The sequence below is a fragment of the Betta splendens genome, chromosome 17 (genome assembly GCF_900634795.4).
Source record: "Betta splendens chromosome 17, fBetSpl5.4, whole genome shotgun sequence".
In the NCBI taxonomy this organism is placed as follows: domain Eukaryota; kingdom Metazoa; phylum Chordata; class Actinopteri; order Anabantiformes; family Osphronemidae; genus Betta; species Betta splendens.
In genome coordinates, this window is record NC_040897.2 from 9,915,946 (window position 1) to 9,933,580 (window position 17,635).

The 17,635-nt window shown below is 48.3% G+C and overlaps 2 protein-coding genes across 4 annotated transcripts in view; both read left to right on the top strand.

Annotated features, from left to right (window-relative positions):
- Positions 1-11,269, top strand: part of LOC114844266 (laminin subunit alpha-3-like) — a 38,731-nt gene extending 27,462 nt beyond the window's left edge. For 2 of the 3 annotated variants that reach the window (XM_029131482.3, XM_055503535.1), the window contains 36 exons: positions 47-160; positions 663-781; positions 858-938; positions 1,021-1,121; positions 1,199-1,252; positions 1,340-1,491; positions 1,688-1,798; positions 1,891-2,002; positions 2,078-2,245; positions 2,328-2,524; positions 2,637-2,753; positions 2,966-3,120; positions 3,206-3,347; positions 3,433-3,532; positions 3,608-3,724; positions 3,815-3,985; positions 4,063-4,214; positions 4,330-4,518; positions 4,600-4,748; positions 4,842-5,004; positions 5,091-5,363; positions 5,444-5,539; positions 5,632-5,813; positions 5,906-6,023; positions 6,101-6,247; positions 6,338-6,468; positions 6,550-6,684; positions 6,789-6,909; positions 8,441-8,574; positions 8,660-8,840; positions 8,929-9,087; positions 9,204-9,369; positions 9,473-9,627; positions 9,778-9,871; positions 9,966-10,082; positions 10,161-11,269. In XM_029131482.3, the coding sequence (XP_028987315.1) occupies positions 47-160; positions 663-781; positions 858-938; positions 1,021-1,121; positions 1,199-1,252; positions 1,340-1,491; positions 1,688-1,798; positions 1,891-2,002; positions 2,078-2,245; positions 2,328-2,524; positions 2,637-2,753; positions 2,966-3,120; positions 3,206-3,347; positions 3,433-3,532; positions 3,608-3,724; positions 3,815-3,985; positions 4,063-4,214; positions 4,330-4,518; positions 4,600-4,748; positions 4,842-5,004; positions 5,091-5,363; positions 5,444-5,539; positions 5,632-5,813; positions 5,906-6,023; positions 6,101-6,247; positions 6,338-6,468; positions 6,550-6,684; positions 6,789-6,909; positions 8,441-8,574; positions 8,660-8,840; positions 8,929-9,087; positions 9,204-9,369; positions 9,473-9,627; positions 9,778-9,871; positions 9,966-10,082; positions 10,161-10,303 (5,016 nt within the window). In that variant the 3' untranslated portion in view covers positions 10,304-11,269. Of the gene's footprint in view, positions 1-46; positions 161-662; positions 782-857; positions 939-1,020; positions 1,122-1,198; positions 1,253-1,339; positions 1,492-1,687; positions 1,799-1,890; positions 2,003-2,077; positions 2,246-2,327; positions 2,525-2,636; positions 2,754-2,965; positions 3,121-3,205; positions 3,348-3,432; positions 3,533-3,607; positions 3,725-3,814; positions 3,986-4,062; positions 4,215-4,329; positions 4,519-4,599; positions 4,749-4,841; positions 5,005-5,090; positions 5,364-5,443; positions 5,540-5,631; positions 5,814-5,905; positions 6,024-6,100; positions 6,248-6,337; positions 6,469-6,549; positions 6,685-6,788; positions 6,910-7,078; positions 7,332-8,440; positions 8,575-8,659; positions 8,841-8,928; positions 9,088-9,203; positions 9,370-9,472; positions 9,628-9,777; positions 9,872-9,965; positions 10,083-10,160 lie in introns of those variants that run through there. The other variant, XM_029131483.2, reaches the window with a different exon arrangement.
- Positions 11,270-11,622: 353 nt separating this feature from the next.
- On the top strand, positions 11,623-17,433 carry LOC114844271 (tetratricopeptide repeat protein 39C-like). Its single transcript, XM_029131494.3, has 14 exons — positions 11,623-12,053; positions 12,768-12,816; positions 13,004-13,132; positions 13,300-13,414; positions 13,512-13,902; positions 14,129-14,297; positions 14,388-14,481; positions 14,560-14,667; positions 14,744-14,853; positions 14,932-15,055; positions 15,142-15,239; positions 15,348-15,452; positions 15,533-15,571; positions 16,517-17,433. The coding sequence occupies exons 1-14, from the start codon at positions 11,908-11,910 to the stop codon at positions 16,604-16,606; spliced, it is 1,767 nt and encodes a 588-aa protein (XP_028987327.1). The 5' UTR covers positions 11,623-11,907; the 3' UTR covers positions 16,607-17,433.
- The last annotated feature ends 202 nt before the right edge of the window (positions 17,434-17,635 follow it).

The following is a 17,635-nucleotide window of genomic DNA, read 5'->3' on the forward strand; positions in this document are numbered from 1 at the left end:
TATACAAATCTGTATCTGTGTTCAAATGTGTGCTTGTGTTTTTCAGAGATGCGCCCCTGGTTTCTACAGAGAGGGCAGTGGGTCGTTCCTGGGCCGCTGCGTGCCCTGTGACTGTAATGGTCTGTCTGATGTGTGTGATGAAAGCAGTGGGAGATGTCTGGTAAGAGACTCTCTCCCTCTCTCTCCGTTTCACCCACACACACCTACAGCCACGGGTAATTACTTCACCTCAGTTGACTGGAGCGCGAGCGTCTCGGCCTTTTACCTTCAGGATAAATTTGCGGGCTCACGTTTGCTGCCCTGCCCGTCTTCCCTCAGTGTTGCTACAACAGCAGCACTACAATATTTTAGATGCCTCACTAATGTCCTTCTCTGGGGCCCCTCTCACTTCTTGATTGCACTTGTTTCAAAATCTCAGCTCGCTGTGGTATTGTTATGCAAGACACTCAAGACTGGGCCTGTGTGTGCAATGCACCCGTGGATCCACACCCAGCAGTGCATCATACTCACTGTATACTCACTGGACTCACTGCGATTGAGGATTTATTTCGTCATACACATACGGTGTCTGATTTTGATTTGCAATTCATTTTAGTTATTTTCCTTATACACAACCTTCACTGAAAAAACAACTTTAAATTAATTCATCTTGTCATTTTCAGAATTGTCAGTTCAACACAGCTGGCGAACGGTGTGAACGCTGCAAAGAAGGTTACTACGGCAACGCCATTCAGAGGACCTGCAAAGTGTGCCCGTGCCCTTTCCATGTACCTACAAACAGGTGGGTTTAAAAGCAAAACGGCCTCCGAACAACATGTGTCACACAGGAGCTAAAGTGTCTCTCTGTCCACCTGCAGCTTCGCTATAGGCTGCAGAGAGGCCTATGAGGACATCCAGTGTATATGCAGGGCAGGGTACACTGGTGAAAGGTGTGAGAGGTGAGTTGGGTATGGAACAATCAGTTGACTGTGTGGACACACCAGAATTATTTCTGCCTTACACCTGCTGTGTGATGTACAGGTGTGCTCCTGGTTACTATGGCGATCCGCTGACTCCTGGGGGCAGTTGTCGCCCCTGTAACTGCAACGGCAACGGTAACAACTGTGATCCCCGGACCGGAGGTTAGACTGTGAACTCATTCTTGGACCATGCTACATTTTTAGCTCCAGTATACTTACTTTTTTACATTATTCTGCAGTTTGCAAGAACACACTGGAGCCAGGTGACACGAACACAGACGAGAGCTGCCAAGGTAAAAAAAAAAACAGAGACGGAGGCATGACTCTGACATAAAGTTTAAAAATAATTACATTTGACCTTTTTCTCCTTCTTGCTGCAGAGTGTGATAACTGTGCCCAGACATTACTACACGATCTGGAGCAGCTGGATGATGAACTGGAAAGAGTCCAGGCTGAGCTGAACGATGCGACTGCCAGCTCCACCTCCCAGGACATGCTGAGGAAGCTGGAGAAGGCCGTGTCAGACACCAAGGTAAGTGTCCCGTAACCCTGTTCACTTCAGTGAAGAAATAATGACCACAAGGTGGGATTGGGGGGGGGGCATATACAACTAATCTATTGCTTTAGTTTAAATTTATACACTAACAGCGGCTCTCGTGCATGTTCAGATGTTCAAGGTTCTTTCTAGTTATCAACCTAACCAAAAAGCTAAATGTTTGTTTTTGCAGATTCTTGTGAATGCATTCAGTAATGCCATCAACAGCCAAAAGGCCCGAGTGGACCAGCTGGGCAAGGACACAGTCACTCTAGCAGATGACATCAACTCCCTGAAAGACAAAGTAATGCTGGAGCCTGGGGATGGGTTCTGTATCAGCATTCAATAAGAAGTTGGACCACGTGTGTTGATCTGTGGACGCGTGTCTCTATTTAGGCTGATAGAACGGCTGCTGACGCTGACAGGGCGGTGGGCCAAATTGAGGAAACCCACGCGAGGGCTAAGGATCTGAACACAGAGATTCAAAATATGCTGAAGAAAATCCAAGGTGAGAGGAGGCTCCGTCTGCCTGTTGGTTCCGTACGCGACCGCCACTGAATACTTGACGGAACGTGTTTTACAGCTCTGCTGGATAGGCTGAAACACGCAGGTGACCGCGGGGACGCCAGTCCGAACGAAAGCCTCACTAAAATGCTGGAGGAAGCTCAACGCATGGTGAAGGACATGGAGGACAGGAACTTCACCCCTCAAAAGACAGCCGCTGAGAAAGAGAGAGACGAGGCCAAGAAACGTACGGCGCTTCGGACCCTCTCGGTTGAAAGTAAAGCAGGTTGCTGATCGGTGCCTTATGTTTTATTCTGCTTCCATTCCAGTGCTTGATCACATCCAGGCTGACGTTACCAAGCAGCTTGACCAAAACAAGGCCACGGCGGCCAAGATTCAAGGTCTACTGAAGGATTACGAGGCCAAGCTGAAGGAGCTGAAGGACGCTCTCACTGAGGCTCGGGGCTCGGTGAAACAAGCCAACGCCCTGAACGGACTGAACGCCCAGGGGATGGAGGAGCTGCAGGTAGATGCGATGACCACAGTGAATAAGGGCTGGTTTCATTGTTAAATTATATTTTTACCATACAGTTACTGCACAGCTGAGCTAATTATCCTGACCTTTATGCTCTCTACAGAAACGTATCGACGCCTTGAAGAAGGAGCAGAAGACTGTGGAGGACCAGATGTCCATGGCGGAGAATGAGCTGCAGAAAACAGAGGATTTGGTGAAAATGCTCACCGACAGTAAAACGGTAGGTTTTAGTTATTGCCCGCATGTTCATTGTATTCATCATGTGTCTTGTGTCAGAACATGCCGGCACGCTGAGGCTGCCAGGAGGCTGTCGTGCGCCCTGCCAGATAAAGTTCCGTGCCTCTGCTTGTTGTGCGCTGGCGTGAGCTCAATGGCATTTCCTGCTGCTCAGCCTCCGCATAACATCCGTTCACCTGTCCCTCTCCCCTGTAGGAGTATGAACAGCTGGCAGCACAGCTGGATGGCGCCAAGACCGACCTCACCGAGAGGGTGAATGAGATTTCGAAGGCGGCAGCCAAGGAGGACATTGTGGTGAAGGCAGAGGAGCATGCTAGGAACCTGGAGGAGCTGGCGAGGGACCTCGAAAAGTGGGTTTACCCTGCATGTACAAAAGAGACGCTGCTTCCTCTCTTCTGAAGTAACATGAGATGTCTTTCATGTCCCGTGTGACAGTGCTGTGAAGAACACGAGTGGACGCACTGAGGTGCGAAACGCCAAAGACGCTATCGATGTCTACAAGAACATCACAGATTCCATCAATGCTGCTGAGGCTGCAGCCGCAGAGGCCAAAGATGCAGCAGACAAAGCTTTGGACGTAAGAAACCTCACAAATGATACGATAGGAGAAGAAGAAGCATGTAGGTTGTCTTAACACTGCAGCATGTTGGTTGTTCTTCTAGAACGTAAAGAAGCAGAACCTCCTAGAACGAGCGCAAGACCTGAAGCTGACTGGAGACGACCTTCTGCAGGACGCAAAGCAAGCGGACAAGGACCTTCAGGGTACCCAGCTCTCCATTCAGATTCTCGGTAGTGAAATTGCAGGGTGCCGTCGTTAACTGTTGTTTCCTGTACCAGGCGCTGAAGGCGAACTAGCCGATGTGAAAAGGCGCCTGAAGAACGCCAATGACAAGAAGAAGGCTCTGGAGAAAGACCTGCTTGATGCACAGAACGAGTTAAATGTCACCAAAAGAGGTGAAAAGACGGGAAGACTCCGGTCACTGTTAACCCACTGTGCCTGAGCCAGGTTTTATATTTCCATGTCATTTGCTTCCCCCTAATCAGACGACATCGCTAAGATGCTCGACGACGCCAAGAGGAAGGCGGCCTCAGCCAACGACACGGCCAGCGGCACCATGGACAAACTGAATCAGATCAGAAAGGAGATCAACAAGATCAGCGTTACTCCTGTGGACTCAAATCTAACCAACGTACTGAACAACGTGGACCAATCAGGTGAGGCCTTGTTAGTGCGTCTTATGGCATGGCACGGCCCTTTGTTTTTACCGCGCGCTGACGCCCGTCCTTTGCAGTGAAGAAGTTGCTGAGCGCCATCCCACAGCTGGACAGTAAGATCTCAGAGGTGGAGAACCTGACTTCGCAGAGCTCCTTCATCACTAACATAACCGAGGACATCAAGAACATCAAGGAGCTGATCGAACAGGCTCGGGACACGGCTAACAGGGTTAGCTTCCACTTTGTAGATACACTACATCTGGATTCATCCAATACCTGTTAGCTAATACCTGTTAGCTAATACCTGTTAGCTAATTCTCTCTTCTCGTGACTTCTCGGTCCAGATTGTGATCCCGATGAAGTTCGCGGGCAACGGCTACGTGGAGATGCGAAAGCCCCAAGACCTGGACGATCTGAGGGCCTACACGTCGCTGGCCTTGTCGCTACAGAGGCCCGAAGGCGGTGGAGATGGACGACGCAGACGCAGGCAGACCAGCGGAGACGTGTTTGTCTTGTACCTTGGCAGTCGGGATGTAAGTGCATTGTGACGCCCTGACGTCTGGTACCATTCATTCATTTAGCTCCCCAGGCACTCACGGAGTGTTTTTTCGTAGACCACTAAGGACTACATCGGCATGTACCTGAAGAGCAACGTGCTGCATGGCGTCTACAAGCTGAACGGGAACATGTACACCATAAAAACAGCCTACATCTCCAGGTCGGCCTCCCAGTCGTCCAGGTTCGACAGAGTGGAGCTGAACAGGTAGACCGACGCCCGAGGAGCTTGTTTTATTGTTGGACAGCTTAAACTCCCGCTTTTTTTCAACGTGATTTTGTTTCCTACCTCATCGTCTAGAATTTACCAAGATGTGCAGATGAACCTCACGAAAGACTTCACCTCGGTCAGTCCTCTGAAGCCGCTTCTGTACAACAACATAGGGGACAACAACAAGAACCTGCTGGACCTCAGCCCCAGCGACGTGGTGTTCTACGTCGGTGGTTATCCTAGCAACTTCACCGTAAGCTGCACTGCTTAGACACAGCAGTACCACCTCCTTATTCCCGTGACTGTGTGTATTTAAATGTCTTTTTTGCATCTCCTTAGCCACCGGACTCTCTCAACTTCCCCGGCTATGACGGTTGCATTGAATTCGCCTCGTTTAACGACAAACTTGTCAGTCTCTACAATTTCCAAACGGCTGAGAACGTCAATTTGGACACTCCATGCAGCAGGTATGTTGCTCAATTGGACTCGTCCTACTTTGAAGGCACTGGCTACGGCCGAGTGACGATAAAGAAGACAGGCAGCACGCTCCTCATCGGCATGTCCGTCTTCACCCGCCTTGAAAACGGTCTGCTCTTATACATGGGCAATGAGGTAAGTGGCTGATAATACCGTTTTTATACATCTCTTGAATGTAATTGTGCAAGAGATTGACCATTTCCTCCTTAACTCAGAACAACTACTTCACCGTGACCATTGAAAAGGGTTTCTTAGTCGTACGGGGTGACTTGATTCAGATACCAGGTAGAAGCCCCAACAAACTATTCCCGGTTAGTATTTTGCTTTTGATCTTTAACCATAATCAGTACACAACTACTGTAAATGAAGAATACTACGTCATGTGTTTCTTTACTTGTCTCAGCTGACCGAGAATCAGGACATCTTGATCGTTATCAAAAGCACCCGAGACATTTCGGCGCGTCTCGGCACCAGCACCGACCCCGAAGTGACCAAACTCAACACGGCTAAAGCCGACGCGCCGTACGACCTCACTGCTTTCACAGATTACTATATCGGTGGAGCTCCACTAAACTTGAGGGAAAGGTTTGTGATCGTCATTGCCCTTTTTAAATGCGTGTTCACCGTTGGATAGACCCTCAGCCTTTTCACCGTGATGCATCGCTGACTTCTCACAGGTTCAACATCACTATGCAAGCGTTCAAAGGATGCATGAACAACCTGAAGCAGCAGAGGGACTTCAAGGCCATCGACGAGAGCGTGGGCATCAGCAAAGGTTGTCCTGTGGAATCTCTGGTGAGGCCTTTTTGCATGAACGTGCTGAACCGCATCGTTTCCCGGACCATGTTCCTTATGTGTGTACTGGCGCCCAGGTTTCCCGTAAGGCCGAGTTCAGCCTGGGGAGCTCGCTGTCCGCGGACCTCAGCGGCTTCAGTCTGGCTGGAGACGTCACCGTCTCCGTTGGATTCAGGAGCACAGAGAGTGAGGGGCTCATTCTCCAAAGCGCAGACAAAGACCTGGTCAGTCTTCATTACTCATTTCTCGTGGGCTCTGTTTTGTTGGAGACGCTCTCAGATGTTAAAACTATTAATGTGATCTATATTCTCCAGGCCAGGGGAATCAACCTTGCGCTGGACAACGGCTATGTGATGGCCAGCGCCAACAGCGTGGTGTGGAAATCCAACAAACAGTACCACGATGGCCGCTGGCATTATCTGACTGTAACCACCAGAGGCGGAAGGTATGAGAACGCACTGATTTCCTCTGACGTGAATGTGAATATAGATCACTGACCATAACCGCTGACGGGCTCTTCAAACAGCGTCGGGATGCTTATTGATGACGATGACAGCGGTCAGAGACAGAGCGGCAGCGGCTCGGTCGGTGACACCGGCGGCTCCTTGCTCCTGGGAAAAGAAGCGTTCAAAGGCTGCATTTCCAACCTTTACACAAGACGGTAGCGCTGCCTCGTGAATTCCAACTATGGTTATTGAAATGCTGTCACCTGTTCACAGCGAGGCACAACACAAACATGGCGTCTGCCGTCGGTTCTCTCTCCAGGCCTGAAAACCTGTACAAGCCCGAGGACCTAGACGCCTTCACGTCTTCTGGAGACGTGGTGCTGGACGTGTGCACCGCGGACACTCCTGCTCAACTGATGCTGGACCGCAGCATGAAGAAGGTGAGGGGTAGTTTTACATGAATCACATGTGTTTGTAAATGTGAACAACTTGTCAAACATTTCTTTCCCAGTCAATATTCAGTAATGTCTCAACCCGTCCGCCTTGTCCTGTTCACTGTATCTGACTTGTTGATGTTGTTCACGTTTTATTTTGCTGCCTCGTTTCTAGAGATGAAGAAGAAGGAGCCCTAAGAATTTCTGGCGCTGACAAGAATCTGACATTGGCATTAAAAACTGGCACTTTTCTCCAGAATGTCCTGTTGCTGTTGCACAAGATCATTCATTTACATGTGTACATGTAATAAAAACATGCATGACTGTTTATAATCACAATACTTATACAATGTGCTGTATGCTTGTCTAATCTATTTAAAAAATCCATTTAACTACAAATAGAAACTTGAAATAGAAGCTTGAAATCATTCCATGTCTCTTCTCTTTCTTCCATGGACGTAACTTCACAATGATCCATTTCCCTCAAAGTCACCCACAAGCACATTCCCTCTAACTCACCGCTGTCAGATGAAATTGGCTGATCATGACTAGTAGAAACTAAACCTTCACCATCATATTAAATGACTAATCGTGACATTTGGGACCCGCAGTGGAGTTTCTCCGCATTTTCTGGCCTGTGACATTTTTACAGCTTCACGTCACGTGTGATTATGACATAAATTTGTAGTCGTGCACACCGAGGGAGGGAGGAGTTACAGGGGTGTCACATTAAATCTGAGTGACACTGAGATTGAGAAACACTTGATTTACAACGTGGTAAAACATGCATGAGGTTTGGAAACATTTCCTAAGATTCAATAATGCCAAAAATGCTACTAATTCACTGCTAGGTTAATGCTCACCCCACCCACACAAGTTCTTTCTCACATTACATAGTGCATGTGCAGCATCATTCATCAATTCATGTGTTCTTTGATTCAAGCTGGTCACCACTGTCATGCATTTACCTCCGCAATGAAGAACAATGAAAAGTTAAAGTTGAGTTGAAATGAGCTCAGAATTTCTCCTGACGCTACATGTTATACAAGCGTGTGCGACATCCAACCCTCATCAGAGGGGGAGCATTTAAGTTCTAGTGTTCAGCTGCTCCAACTCTTCCTGTGTGTGAAGTGGGACAACAAAATTCCTGAATGTGTGGAAATCAAACACACCTCTGATTAAAAGTGTGGAGGGTTGTGCTAGAATGTAATTTATACATAAATTATGGAAGCTCTAATGAAACTCTTCAATGGTCCTCACTTAGCACATGTGTTCAACCTAAACAAGCAGATTAAATGATTCAGTATAAGTGATTGGATCTTCAACTTGCCCTCAGGGTTCACACCCATGACTCAACATCAGCATCAGACCAGAACCTTTTCCTCCTTTAAGCCCGTGGACTCCGGTGTTACACCTACTATCCTGTGCGTTCTGTGCTGTCACGCCTTCATTCGACACACACCATGAGCCGTGGTTGATGGATCGGCCGTGGAACCGGTGCTGAGTCTTTGTCTCCTCTGTGTCTGTGCTGGTTTAGGGCAGCGCCGTGCAGCAGACGGACGACAGCGTATCCGCATGTGCACAGCCCGCCACCGTCCAACACGCCTATCGCATGGGGGGTCCTGTCAGCAGCCTGAGCTACAGCCTTCCACTGCAGGTCCTGCAGCCCAGGTTGGAAACCAGTCACACACACAGGCCTGATGGGGATGTCTGCAAATACCTGTAGGCTTTAGATCTTTGCCTCCATCTCTTCCAGGCCACACTTCTCCCTGGATGTCAGGACGCGCTCCATGGAAGGCCTGCTGTTCCTCGCTGCAACCAGAGGAGGGCACTCTCATCTTGCCTTGTACATGTCCAAGGGCAGAATCAGACTGTCTGTGGGCAAACAGAAGGAGATCTTCAACCGGGAGAAGTACAATGACGGGAAGTGGCACTCGGTCAGTGAGGCCAAACTTATGCACCGTATTATATGAATATTAACATGGAGCCATTTACTTTAATGTTTCCGGTGGACGTGTGATTCAGGTCATATTCAGTTTGGAGAAGAAGAAGTTCCGACTGGTTGTAGATGGGATCAGAGCCCAGGACGGTCAGCTGACAAGCACTGAACTCACATCTATGCAGCAGTTTATGTCTCCTGTGTACCTGGGCAGCGCACCACAATCCCTTCACAAGCAGCTAAAGGTAAACACACACACACACACGCACACGCACACGCACACACACACACACACACACACACACACACACACACACACACACACACACACACAGTGACTGTGTCTGCTGTTTCCTTCCAGTCGAAGGCCCTTCCGAAGCAAAGTATATCCGGCTGTCTCCGGAATTTTAAAATGAATGGTGCACCCATGTCACATCCAGCCACGAACCGCGGCGCAGGTCCCTGCTTTGAAGGCTCCACACAGAGAGGAACCTATTTCTCAGGGAATGGAGCACACGCGGTTATCAGTGAGTTCATCACCATCAAATCACTTAATCCACTCATTTGTCATTGTGTTATATACATTTTGCATAATAGCCTATTGACTGCTACCCATGTTGCTTTCTGTAGACGACTCCTTCGTGGTGGGCTCCAGCTTTGAGCTGCTGTTTAACGTCCGTCCAAGGAGTCTGACTGGGCTCCTGCTGCATGTGGGGAACTTCAGCCGGAGCCAGTACGGACCCTCCACAGGCCACTATCTCAGCGTCTACATGAGGAGAGGAGAGGTGAGATCCCGCATCCTATCATCAAATGTAGCTTCTGACGGAAACCAGACAAACCTACTGTACAGTATCAAATAGTGTGAATGCTTCACAGAAACTGTGAATTGATGTTTGCATGTTATTTGGTATGTTTTAACTTGCTCTCGCTCACAGGTGGTGGCACAAGCAAACAATGGAAAAGGAGAATTTATGGTGTCAGTGAAGCCCAAAGATTCTTTATGTGATGGAACATTTCATAAAATTTCAGGTACGATGTTGCGTCACAACAGACAAAGTAAACTTCTGTTAGCACCTGTTAGAACCCAGCTGAATGATGAGCTGCTGTTCTACGTGTCTTCTAGTGATAAAGAGGAAAAATGTTATTCAGCTGCATGTGGACACAGTGGACAATTATAAAATTGGACCACAATCCTCAATCAGTCCGACCAAAAGCCCTCTGTATGTTGGTGGCATTCCTGGTGAGTGTTTACTGAATCTTACTGTAGAAACAAAAGCAAAGAGACACCAGTTCATTCAGTGTAACGTTCCCGCTGCAGAGATGTCGGTGCAACGGACGCTGCCCGTCACGTCGTCCTTCGTTGGGTGCATCCAGGACATGAGGATCAACGGGGAGTCGATCTACTTCGAGAAGCTTCCCGGCCTGTTTGGGCCGGTCAACCCCAAAGAGTGTCCGAGCTGAGCGGCAGCAACCAACCGCGGGACCACGTCCTCTGCCAACCATGTGCAATGCGTTACCAAGACAGAGAATGTTTGCGCGTACGACTGTAGCGTGGCAGGAGAACGTGAGCGATGGCGCTGCATTTTCGTGCCTTTCCTGTATTATGAGTGGGAGAGTCTGAATGCGAGCGTGTACAGTATGTGTCCAAACAGAGACGTGCTCAGCGGAACAGTTTGTCACATTTGCTGCTCTGTTCAACATTTCCGTATTTATTTTGTGATATAACCATATATCACATAGCAGCCGCCAGTCCACTCCTTTTACTGTCGACAATCAAATGCTACTGAGTTTGCTCGTCACTGGTGGTGGCTGCAGTTTGAGCAACCCAGCACTTTAAGAAAGCTATTTTTTCCATGGTGCTTAATTGTGCAGTACATCAATATTATTAGTTGGTGTTTTGTCGTTGTTGGACTAAAAGGTTTATTCTATATTAATATTGTTTACACAAACACACTCGGTGCTCAGTGTAGGGGACGTTCAGGGGCTGCCAGGCTGTTTTCTAATCACATCCACATTAAAGCTTGTACTGTATAATTCCGCCTTGTAACCACACGGGACATGGAATCACATGTTGTAAGTCTGAATTTATTTTGCATTCCTCATGCATGAAGATGTTCTGCATCACAACCGAACAATCAGTACCTGCTGAATTTTTTTGTGTTCAAAAAAACGATATTTTGTAAATTCCATTAGAATAAATTTTCATAAATCAGATTTCTCACGTTTGGGACCATTTAGCCCATATGAAAGTAAATTTAACAAGAGATGAGTTGTGCTTGAGTTGCCCTGGAAAGTGTTCTGAACGTGTGATGTGAAAAAATATGCATGATAATTGGACATACAGTATGTACATGCATTCCTGTGTTGTGACCACTGATTTGTAAACTGTCTAATTAATGTTAAATTTATAAATCCCTCTCAGTGCCATGTCTGTCTCAGCTTGTCTTCATATTTCAAAGACAATTCACTTTAGTTACTTAGAAACTAAACTGGATCTGAAAGCGTCACCACGCCTACTTTAGTGATGCTTTCACGGACTCCTGTGTCGTTCTAAATAAAAGTAGAAAAGTTGTGCACGTACGTCCTACAACATATTTTGCGATCTAAGAGTCCGATTTTTTACACAAACTTAATTTTAAACATGCAAAAAAAGATTTGTTTCTTATAAAACACGTACAAGGTGTATGGGAAAAAATTAAAATTAATACCCACGTTTACGCATTTAAATATGAATCAGTGGGCGGTTGCCTGATCAGAAACGTCACATTTCCCAGAGCACGTGAAAGCAGCAGATTTCCTGTCTGCACAGGTTGGGCGGCAGAATACGGAACAGAAGCGCTGCCGGGACAACAGTGACAGTGCAGACCCGTGTAGATCGCCGCTAGCCGTCCGAACCGGTTCGCTCGTTCGTCTCCTCACTGAAGAATATGGATCTGAGCGCGTTCGTCCAGAACTGCGCCACTGGCTGAGGCGGGGAGCGCGTGCAAACTGAGCAGACGGCGCCGCGCGTCTCCTCCCTCCCGTCGGTTCGGTTGAGTTCCTCTCCGCCGGCATCGGGTGTCTCAATGGCGGAGCCGGCGGAACCAGCGCCGGAGAGCGGGGAGGAGGCGAAGCCGGAGCGCATCAACGACGCGGAGCTGGCCCTGAAGGGGATCAACATGCTGCTCAACAACGGGTTCAAGGAGAGCGACGAGCTGTTCCGCGCGTACAGGTCTGTGACCGGGGCTGCCTGCCGCCGTGAGCGGTTCCGACGGGCGTGACTGACGCCGACCCGGTCCCCAGCCCTGTCACGACCCGGCGGGATTCATCTGCGCTGGGCAAACATCCACGCCCAGAACGCGTCTGCTGATGCGTGAACAGTCGACGAGTTGTTTATTGTAATGACAATCATACGCTGCGCCTGCGACGAGAATGAGCGTAAGGAATAAATGCGGGCGTCCTGCGCACGGGTTTATATCCATTCAAACTTGAATTGGAGTTTTATTCTTCAACCTGCGACGTTGATTGTAAACGCACAGAGCCACATTCAGTTTTAATGCTTCACTGCCGACCCTTCACTCTGACTGGAGTCCACCTCCTGGACGCAGGATGCCCTGCACGCGTTCATCGGTGCTGCTAGTAGACACGAGGCATCATTATAACTCTGCTAGAGGCCTTGCGTGCCCCATCAGTGCTGGTGCCACAGAAGGGCAGCCTCCAGGAGCCCCGACCCCCCGACGAACGCCTGAATGTCACGACTCCCACTAATTGCGTTTAGCACCAGGCGTCCTGCTGTTGTGTTTGCATCAGCATATGGAGGGGAGTATAGGGCATGAGAAGCTAGTGGAAAGAAGCCTGTGTGTGTGTGTGTGTGTGTGTGTGTGTGTGTGAGAACCTGCTCCATCTCCAACATGTTGCTGATCTCTCCTTTTATTGTCTCTTTCAGGAACCACAGTCCCTTGATGAGCTTTGGGGCCAGTTTTGTGAGTTTTCTGGTGAGTTCACGAGCAACGTGCCGCTGTTTTACTTTCTGTTTAAATGCTGACGGAGCCGATCGTAAATTCCCCGTTGATAAGCACATTCGGTTTTCAAATGATCAAGGAAAGAGTTTCCGACACACCAGACACAAGGCTGTACTTGCACACAATGACAAGCCGTGTTGTTCCGGCCGCTGTTTTGTAGAACGCTGTGATGACGTTCGAAGAGGAGAAAATGCAGATGGCCTTTGAGGACCTCAAAGCCACAGAGAGACTCTGCGAGAGTGAAAATATGGGAGTCATCGAAACCATTAAAAACAAGATAAAGAGGAATGTGAGTAAGCTCGGCAGCACTCGATGCTGTGTACAATTGGCCTCAAGTACATTCCCGTCTGCAGCCGTGTCCGTTTTTTGATGTTATCCTGCTGACATGTCGCAGTCTGTAAGGGTGAGGTGTGTTTGTGTGTGTGTGTGTGTGTGTGTGTGTGTGTGTGTGTGCAGGTGCACTCTCAGAGGTCGGGGGTGGCGGCGGTGGACCGACTCCAGAGGCAGATCATCATCGCAGACTGTCAGGTTTACCTTGCAGTGCTGTCTTTCATCAAACAAGAGCTGTCGGGTGAGAAGGCTTTGAGCATTTGTTGGTTTATCACTGTACAAACAGGCGATGCCGCGCGTTGAATAAAAGACGTGATGAACCCTGCATCCTCGCGCAGCTTACATCAAAGGAGGCTGGATCCTCCGGAAAGCCTGGAAGATGTACAACAAGTGCTACAGCGACATCACGCAGCTGCAGGAGGGCAGCCGGAGACGAGCATCCGAGCAGCAGGCCCTGTCCGCCTCCTCTGACTCGTCCGAGCGCAGCCGCTCGTCGTCCCCCAAGCCCGGTCCGCCCCGGGGCCCGGACCGGATCAGCCCGGAGGCCCTGGATCGGCTCAAGGGCTCGGTCAGCTTCGGCTACGGCCTCTTCCACCTCTGCATCTCCATGGTGCCGCCGAACCTGCTGAAGATCGTCAACCTGCTGGGCTTCCCCGGCGACCGTCTCCAGGGCCTGTCGGCGCTCGCATACGCCAGTGAAAGTAAGGACATGAAGGCCCCCTTAGCTACGTGAGTATGTGAGTGAGTACGGTTGCGTATCTGTATTCTGCTTGCAGCTGAACCATGACTCATTTGGTTGTGAACAATGTGACAAAGTCGTGGGAGACGCACAGTAGCTACAGGAGGATGGGAAGGGGAGGTGATGGTGCCAAGAGTCCACCTGGGAACCGTCATTTGGACTCGACTGCAGGAAAGCCCAGCTCTCATCCCAGCGTCTTCGCTTCCCCCCCCACAGCCTCGCCCTCTTGTGGTACCACACGGTAGTGCAGCCCTTCTTCGCTCTGGATGGCACAGACACACAGGCTGGCCTAACAGAAGCCAAATCCATTCTCAAACAAAGGGAGGCCACCTACCCGCAGTCCTCCCTCTTCATGTTTTTCAAAGGCAGAGTCCAACGCCTCGAGGTAAACGTGTGTTAGGAGGAAGCGTCGTTCGCTTCTGCTGTGGGGTGAAACTCCAGCGTTTCACTCACGCTCCAAACTTTGTGTGTCTAGTGCCAGATCAGCAGTGCCTTGACGTCCTTCAATGAGGCCTTAGAACTGGCCTCCGACCAGAGGGAAATTCAGCATGTGTGTTTATATGAAATAGGTACTGTTTTCACTTTTCATATTTCAAAGCACCGTGCTCACTGCTGGTCTGCATCAAAATCCCTGTTTAATATTTCAGGCTGGTGCAGCATGATCGAACTCAACTACGGAGACGCCTACAGAGCCTTTGAGCGTCTAAAGTCCGAGTCCCGCTGGTCTCAGTGCTACTACGCCTATTTAACTGGAGGTACTGAAATACCGCCACAATAAAGCTCCGGTGTTTTTTTTGTGGTGACTCCTGATTTGTGTCATCTGCTGTGTAGTTTGCCAAGGAGCCACAGGGGACCTGGAGGGAGCCTTCGCCGTTTTCAAGGACGTTCAGAAACTTTTCAAACGCAAGAACAATCAGATTGAGCTGTTCTCCATGGAGAGGGTGAGTCAGTTTGTCCGTCTGGTACAGCCTCATAGCTGAAGATGAGTCGGTGACGTGTATATGCACACGCTCTGTCAGTCTGAGAAGCTGAGGAGCCCCAGTGTGTCCAAAGAGCTCTGCATCCTGTCCGTGATAGAGATACTTTACCTGTGGAAGGCGCTGCCCAACTGTTCCACCGCCAAGCTGCAGACAATGACACAAGGTGCTCGTCATCACGTGGCTCCGCTTTTATTCATCCTTCCGTTTTCACGGTGTGCGTCGCTAAAGTCTGTGTTGCTTGGGTTTTAGTCCTGCGGAGGATTGATGACGTTTCATGTGCAGGCCTCAAAAACCTGCTTCTTGGAGCCATAAATAAATGTCTTCAAAACACCAAAGATGCCATCCAGGTATTTTCCTGTTCATTTTCTGAAATCACGGAGTCACTGCATGATGCCCGGTCCTGTTTTCAGACACATCCTCCCGGCCGCTTAATCAGTCGTTGTTGCTTCCCGCAGCATTTCCAGCTGGCTTTGAGGGATGAGGTTTGTCGTCTGACCAACTCCTATGTGCAGCCCTACGCTTGCTATGAACTGGGCTGTGTGTTGCTGAACACCCCAGAGGTAAGTCCTCGTGCGTGTGTGTGTTTGTCTCTTTATTTGAGAGGGAGGCACAGTCCAAATATTTAATTTTCTCTTTCCAGTCTGCCACCAAGGGCCGAATGCTGATGCTTCAGGCTAAGGTACAGTGTTTTTATGTGTCTTATTTGCTATGTGAGAAAGATCAACACACTTGCTGCTTGATCAGCATACAGGGTGTACGCACTGTAGGCAGCACACTCACTGCTTAGTTCCCCCTTGAAGTCAGTGATGTCAGCTGATCATCAAGCCAGAGTTTCTGGAGGCTGAACTTGGTGGGTGCTGAAAAAAGTTTTTTAAAACATAAACAAAAATTGCTGTTAAACTGTTTATATCCAGAGGACATTATTATATAATTGATGCCCTTTTTCCACTGTGGGTGTTTATTTCATTCAATTTAATTTTGGTTAATGTCCTTTGCTTTATTCAGGTCAGGTCTGGCGGCTCCCTTAGATTTGTTTTTCTAATGAAGAAATAATGGCTTAGCTAGAATAACCTACTGTCTTTGTGCAGAAACACCTTGTTATGTTAATTTTAGGAAAATTAATTTTCTAAGCCCTTGGGCTGGATGATATACTTCCCTTCTGGTTCAGGAGGGATGTAAAATTATGAAATAAAAAAAAAAGAAAAAAAATGTATTAGTATAACATTTGTTGAAGATCAGATCATGCAGGTCAAATAATTAAATGCTACTGTAACTCTGCCCATCTATCCCTGATCTTAGACATACCTCGTACCTCAATACCTTGTATAAATCATATCTGCAGTGCCTGTTGTAGACTAACTGCTGACCCACCACCTACAGTAACTTGTGGTGCAGTAGCATTGACTTTTACAGTGGATGGACACCTGACCTTGGCGGCCTCGCTGCTGCAGCCTGAGCCGATGTCAGGAGGTGCTGAGCGGTTAGCTGTAGTTTTGTTGGACCCTGCTGCTACCGTGCCTGACTGGAACCCGAGTGTGTCGGCGACGTTGCTCAAATAGTCTATCGTTGTGGTTTATTTGCTGTTGTATTTATGTACCTTTTTTTACTTTCTGCCTGACTTCAGGAGGACTACGCTGGCTATGACTTTGAGAACAGGCTCCACGTTCGCATTCATTCGGCGATAGCGTCCATGCCGCCTCTGGCTCAGCCGTGAGCGCCTTGGAGACAGGACTGGAATAAACGGTCAGAAAAGCTGCAGCATTGTGGGAACTTTGGCTCCACAGTTTTTAGTTTTCCTATTTTGAGCCAATGCATCATTATTATGTGCAATAAAAAGGCTTTTTACTGATGTTACTGTACTGCACAACTAAATACACTGGGTTGCTGTTTCTATGAATAATTTCTAAACTAGATGCCAGTTACATTTGCCTAAATCCACAGTTTCAAAGGCATCAGTCGTTCTGCTACCACAGAGGGTCAGTATGTCTTCAGAGAAGCCTGATCCTGGCACAGTAGTGGCACCAAGTATTAACTCAAAAGGCACATAACACGTTTGTTACCATGTCAGTGGTGGTTTGTGCTGTAAAGCTTTGCCAGTCTATAGGCACGAGTGCTAAACGGTGAGCTTTTTCTTTTTTTTTTTAATTGTTGCTGTAGCTTCTTTTTTGGAAGACATTTTTAAATCGATGTTAACGTTTTAATGATGCCAACATCCTGTTGTTCCACTAAAGGGTGGCCTAGTGGTTTACTGTAAACTGGTTCTACTTTGTTTTAAGATGATAGAATTAAAATTGTAAACGCAAACGTGTATCCACTATTTGAGTGTTTAGTTTAAAGAGGACGCTGAGTGAACACTTTTACACGTTGTTTAGCAACAGTACTTGTGTTTAACAGTGTCGCGTAAGTGTTCTGTTTATTTAAATGCAGGATTCCCTGAACACAACCAGCAGGTAACATTTACAGCGCTTCTCTTGTTCTTGTCATGAAGGAGCACAATCCAGACACACATTGCCTATTTAAAATAAAGCACCAATTACATCACCTCTGCACTGCAGTAATGTTATTTGTTTATATATAAGATCAGATAGCATTTTATGAGTAAAAAGTAAGGTTTACCCACGCACTGCACTGCTACCTTTATGCTCGTAACACTGGTCATTTACATCCCGTGCAGACTGGATTTGCATTCTCAGTAAACCGCGAGCAGCGCACTCAGATTCCAGATTTGGCCCAACCCCACAGG

What these genes read in the sequence shown, in the direction of transcription:
- LOC114844271 (XM_029131494.3), top strand. Translation starts at nt 11,908, where the DNA reads ATGGCGGAGCCGGCGGAACCAGCGCCGGAGAGCGGGGAGGAGGCGAAG. An exon ending in CCAGTTTTGTGAGTTTTCTG is followed by an intron (nt 12,817 to 13,003) that starts GTGAGTTCACGA and finishes GCTGTTTTGTAG; the next exon opens with AACGCTGTGATGACGTTCGA. An exon ending in ACACCAAAGATGCCATCCAG is followed by an intron (nt 15,240 to 15,347) that starts GTATTTTCCTGT and finishes TGCTTCCCGCAG; the next exon opens with CATTTCCAGCTGGCTTTGAG.